This window comes from Pterocles gutturalis, unplaced genomic scaffold (genome assembly GCF_000699245.1).
Source record: "Pterocles gutturalis isolate BGI_N339 unplaced genomic scaffold, ASM69924v1 scaffold22764, whole genome shotgun sequence".
Lineage (NCBI taxonomy): Eukaryota > Metazoa > Chordata > Aves > Pterocliformes > Pteroclidae > Pterocles > Pterocles gutturalis.
In genome coordinates, this window is record NW_010133811.1 from 6,902 (window position 1) to 12,682 (window position 5,781).

The 5,781-nt window shown below is 45.9% G+C and overlaps 1 protein-coding gene across 1 annotated transcript in view; it reads right to left on the minus strand.

Annotated features, from left to right (window-relative positions):
• Positions 1-3,036: 3,036 nt before the first annotated feature.
• KLHL26 (kelch-like family member 26) overlaps positions 3,037-5,781 on the minus strand; it is a 5,186-nt gene continuing 2,441 nt past the window's right edge. The window contains exon 2 of the mRNA XM_010081384.1: positions 3,037-4,886. Within this exon, the coding sequence (XP_010079686.1) occupies positions 3,305-4,886 (1,582 nt within the window). The 3' untranslated portion in view covers positions 3,037-3,304. The remainder of the gene's footprint in view (positions 4,887-5,781) is intronic.

Genomic DNA, 5,781 nt, shown 5'->3' on the forward strand with positions numbered 1-5,781 from the left:
CTGTGTGAATTAGCAAAGGTTCGAGGATAGGGAGAAACGACAGTGGGATTGCCGAGCCGACAGACCCTCCGGAACAGGGTCAGTGACACCATTAATGGGATGCAGACATTCCCAATCTCCAGCTATTCTGCACCCTGCCAAGAGTTCTACTGCTTGCTTTCTTTCTCGTTTGAAGTACAATTTCAGCCCCATAAAACATCAGAGAAGACAGAAGCTATTATCCTGGCCATGACAGGAGTCCCTAATGGGACACGCAGACTCTGCAGATACCTAGAGCTAATGACTCCATCCTTTTACCATTCCCCGTCTGTTCGGGGGCATTTTCAAATCTACCAAATCAGGTTTACCCCCATCATGTTTATCACTGCTCTGAGACTAATAAATGGCTGCGAGCGCAATCAGACGTTTATCTGGCTTCGCTCATTCTCGGAGAAGAGAGGAGCCCAGTCCTCTTGCTTTTCATGCAGGGCATCCAGCAGAGTGTTTTCTCCAGGCCAGCCACAGAGGATAATCACTGTGATATTTCTGTGAAGACCCTCATCTAGCAGTCAAGTTGTTGCAATGCAGCAAAAAACCCAAACCCCTTTATTTTCAGAATAAGCCGTGGCCCAGAGCCCCAGCTCCATCTTTCACAGGGGTAAAACCAACTTTATTATCAAGATGGATGATCCGCACTTCCACAAATATTTTACCCAATCTCTGCTAAATTGAGAACAGCTTGACTATTTCTAGCTAACGTTATGAAAAATTATTATTTCTATTGCTATAAAAAGAACATTCCAGTAACAAAGAGAGGTGGGGCACAGCAGTACTCACTGAATCTGGAAACCTTTCCCAGCTCCCGCTCCGCAGTGCCAGGGAGTGGGAATGCGGGTACCAGGCTGGTGTGCTGCAGGGCAGGCACCAGTCAGTCTGGTTGTTAAATCCAGTTACAGAATGGTTGTGTGTATCCTCCTGCCTGCAAAGCCACTCTTCCCATATGCATGAATACACAAATTCAGTTTATTTTTGCAAGGTTGACGTTAGAAGTGAGATCAAACATACTTTTTATTTTTTTCTCAAGGATTTTTCCTTTTTTCCCCTTTACCTCCCGACATCCACACGTACCTTAGAAGCCTGAAGTGCAAAAATAAAGGACGGTTTCCTTAGCAAGGGATGCCAACTACGGTCATCGCGTGGGTTCTCCAGTCCTCTCACGTGGTGTGGCTTGGGAGCGCTACAGCTGCACGTTCAGAAAAACTCAGGTATTAGAGAACACCCAAACTGCTGCCATAGAAATGCTTTTGGCAGAAAAATTTGAACAAAATAGGGAAGAGTACTTCAATATTTTAGAAAGGCAATGATGAAGGAATGACACACGCTTAAGAGGATTAATCGTATTTCGCAGATAGGAAAGAAGTAACCTTCCATTTGTTATTGACCTAGGAAAGTACCCTTTTCATACACATATGGAAGCATTAAAAAAAGAAAATCCGTTATTTTGTAACTTTGAAGTTTGTATTGAGTTACATTTCATCCTTTCAAAATGTGCTTATCTGCCAAGACTGTTCTGCAGCATTTCTAGCTTCTACGCCAGACCAAATGGACAGAGAATGGTGTAAATTCCCTGCCAAAGAGCTCCAGAGCAGAGCCTGCCCACGGACTTTTGTGGACTATACACCAACCAGCACTTTTCATTAATTTATTATTGGCAAACCAGCAAATAGACAGGAACAGATGAAACTATGCATCACTTTTTATCGAAAATTTAGACTGCAGAGCTTAACAGAGGAGCGTGTGCCCTCACCGCATCGTATCCAAAGGTGCTTTGATTTCATGATTAGAGAAAAAGATCTTGAAGTGAATCTCAGGTATGGAGTTCATGCTTTACACAGACCTGCTCAAGAGTTCATTAGCAAACCAGATGTTATATATTGTCTCTAAAGGTTACAGCACAGTATTTATTTAACAGCAGAATGCAAGAGTCTCTCTAAAGAGAAGACCACATACATCAAAATCAAACTTCTACAAATGCAAAACAAAGCCCTTGAAACAGAATACCTGATAAAAGGAGAAACTTTCAATTCATTAATCAGTCAAATTAATTAGAAAAAATGGCTTAGAGGAAAGGAAAGTTCAGGAAGTAACAGTATTCTGTGCAGTAAACAGATTTAATAAAAATGTCGGAGTCATCTTAAAATTAATCTCTTGATTTAAAATACCCACTGGCAACAACAACAACAACTCGTTCCACTTCTCTTGTATTAAGATGACAAATATCTTATTTACAAGTCAAGGGAGAAAGCTTTCAAGCACATGAACAAGTAGCACCCACCTCCTTTCCTGTACAAAAAGAGTTTGGATGACCATGTATTGGTGGAGTGATGGGAAAGGCAGAGGCAGCAGAGTCCGAAACCAGAAACTTGGAGTACTCCCGGCTTCAGCGGCTCAGCCCGGACGAGCGGCTGCAGAGCTCTTATTGCCAGTAAAGCCAAACAAAGTGTTGGCAGTTATAAAAAAAAAAAAAAAAAAGAAGAAAATCAGGCCCGTTTATGTGTGATCAAGCTGTCAGCATGGCTTTAGTGTTGCAAACTCTGGATGCCCCAATTAAGGAGAATTTCTGGATTAGAGAATGCTGCTATCCGGAGGGGGTGAGGAAGGGATCTGGAATCGGAGAGTAATCCAAGCAATGAAGAACCAACGGAGACCAGAGGTGTGCAGGGATAAGTATTCCCCTTTTAGGAGAGGGGGAAAAAAAGAGAGTCACCTTTGAAAAGCAAGACTATGCTTTCCTGATCCGAGCACCTGAGCTCTCCTAGCTCCCACTGTCCCCTTATTGCTTCTGGAGGTCAGTATGTTATACAGGATTTGGTTTTTTTTTGTTTGCTAAAAAACAACGAAGCGGCACACAATGATTTTTGGAGCTATTCATAAAAATCACACCTGTACTCTTTGAAACGTACCACAGTAGTTAGTTACTCCTGAGCTGTCAATGTTCACAATGTGTAACATTGTCAAAAATATGAAAAGTTGGCAAAATGCACCCCCCCCTTCAAAAAAAAAAAGAAAGAAAAAAGAGAAAAGCTTTTCCCAGCTGTAACATCTGTTAAGTCTAACTAGCTGACAAGTGCTTCTGATGAAACATGCTTGCCAGAACACTACATAAGAGGAGGAGGGACTTTATGGAGGAGGGAATGCAAGCTATTTTTCTCCTTCCCTCACCCACAAAACGCACAATACCATTTGCAAACAACAAAGAAACAACACAGCGTCCCGATAACATGCAACACGAGGTGATTTCACGGGCCGACGCAGTCGTGTGTAGTTATCTCTGAGTCGTTACCTGCGGTAGTATCACAGGAGCGCATGCTATCCCAGCAAAAGATTCTGGAAAATGTAAGTCTCTTTCCCATTCATCAGTTTCTGTGTTATAGACCTGCACAATGCTCGTAACATTGTTCAGGTGCCAATTGTACCCTCCTACGATATAAATCTTTTTTTCTAGTAAACAACAGCCGGCTTCTGACTGACCTGCACGCATGGGGCTCACCGTTGTCCATTGATCTGTTTCAGGCACGTAATATTCCACAGCCAAAACATCAAAACAACGGTCAACGTGGTCCATGCGGCCTCCCAGAGCGTAAATCCTGTTATTGGCACTGACCATGGCATGCAGAACTCTGGGTTCGTTCATGGGGGTTTTAAACTCCCACTGATCCGCGGTGGGGTCGTAACAGTGCAGGGCTTTTTTGTCTTCCACGGAAATGCCATACCCACCTGATATGTAGAGTTTGTCTCCTACCGTGGCTCCAGCGTGCCCCCACGTCCTGCGTTTCAGGGAGCACACGTAAGTCCACTCGTTATTTTTAGGGCAATACTTCTCTACGGAAGCCAAGCTCCCCGACCGGTTCCTCCCGCCGGTGGCATACACCATGCCATGGAGGACGTTGAGTTGGAACTGGATCCTGCTCTCCTGCATGGCCTGGATGCGCAGCCACTGGTTCAGGTGCGGATCGTAACGGTAGCAGATATCCACAGCTCCCTCGCCGCTCCGGTACTGCAAGTGCTGCCCTCCTACAATGTAGACAAAATTGTCAAGCACGGCCACGCAGGAGTGGCTGCTGCCCACCTCCATTTCCGTCAGCTCCTTAAACTGGCGGACGCTGGCATCCGGCAGGTAGTAGACTTTGCAGCTCACAGTGCGGTCGTTATCGGTGTAGGGAGTGCCGCCGAAGGTGATGAGGGACAGGACATCCGAGCGGATGGTGGTGCGAGGGGATTGCATCTCGTGCTGGCGAAAGGGCAGGATCTGGTAATTGAACGCCTCCAGCAAATATTGCCGGCACAAGACGTCTTCCACCATGATGTCCAAGGTCTGGACGCTGTCCACCAGCTCCGAGGATTTCATCAGCGGGAAGCGGATGTGGCAGAGGACCTGGCTGGCGTTGGCACGGCGGGTTGGGTCGTATTGCAGCCAGCGGACGGCAGCCCGGAAGAGATCTATTTCACTGCAGCTTTTCAGCTTATTGCTCTGCAAGAAGAAAACAAGGCGCTCCAGCGGCAGGTGGAGGAAGTCCTCTTCCTCAGAGATCTGGAGGAAATGCCTAAAAGTGAACGCATCTACCGATTCCTTCAAGGATGCGAGGCTAAAGGTGGTGGCCATCTGCCCGATATTGAGACACGTTTCTACACTCATGGCAGACTTCAGAAATTCTTCGCAGAGCTCCACGACAGGCACCATCTGGAGGAAGACAGCAGCTCCCAGCACATCCTGAATACAGTCAAGATCAAGAGTCACTTCAGCGCTGTACGCGAAGTCTATGATGTGTTTCAGTCCTTTTGCAGAGACACCTTTCAGTTCGATCACATCTTGGCTGGCTTCTCTCATCCCGCCTGTGAACATTGCCCTGGAGGTCAAAAACACAAACAAAAATTTTCCTTCCTTTAAATACATGTAAAATGATGTATCACTTGAGAATTTTATTTTTTTTAAACATACTGATTCTCTTAGGGAGGATGGGGAAGGGAGAAATAAATCAAGGCTAAATCTCTACAAGCCAGGAGAAACTAGAGTGTGCAATTCCTTACATAAAGCTTGCATAAACAGTGCGCTAAGAAGTAAAAATTCAGCCATCAGAAAGTTAAGTTTTTCAGTCCCCCTGGCAGCATAAATAAGAGCGGACCAGAGGACAAAGCTTCGAGAAGCAGGCAGAGCTGGCAGAGCAGGGCGTGCAGCGCACCGGACACCAGTGAATCCATGAGACTCAACAACCAAAGGACACAACGGGATCGGCACCAGCAGAGGTTGGTAACCAAACCCTAAAGAATTTTATTTTTAACTCTGCAGGATTTGCGAGTACAAAGAAAGAACATAGTTGGGAAGACACCTGTGTTGAGGACACCTGCAAGCCTCAGGGCTTGCCTGCAGCCCTGCCTTTAGTCACAGATTTCCGTGAGCTCATTAGATCGTAGGCTAGCTACGAAATGGCTTAAATATTGCAGATGCAACACATCGTATGAACAGTTCTGGTAGTCACAGCAGAACCTCCCCTCCAAGGCCCACTCCCAATGCCTTGAGAAAACAGGAGTTGCAGCCACCTCAAAAAACGTCTGTCATGTTGCAGTATGACAGCAGGGGGCTAACAGGCAATTAAAAAAAAAAAAAAAAGATTTTGTTACAGCACAGCTGCAAGCACATGAGTTGACCAGGCCACGCAGAGATTAGGCCCTCGATCACCTCCTTGGGAGCCTTCGAAACTCCACAGGAAGCACACACCACGCCAAGGACTGCGCGCGGACATC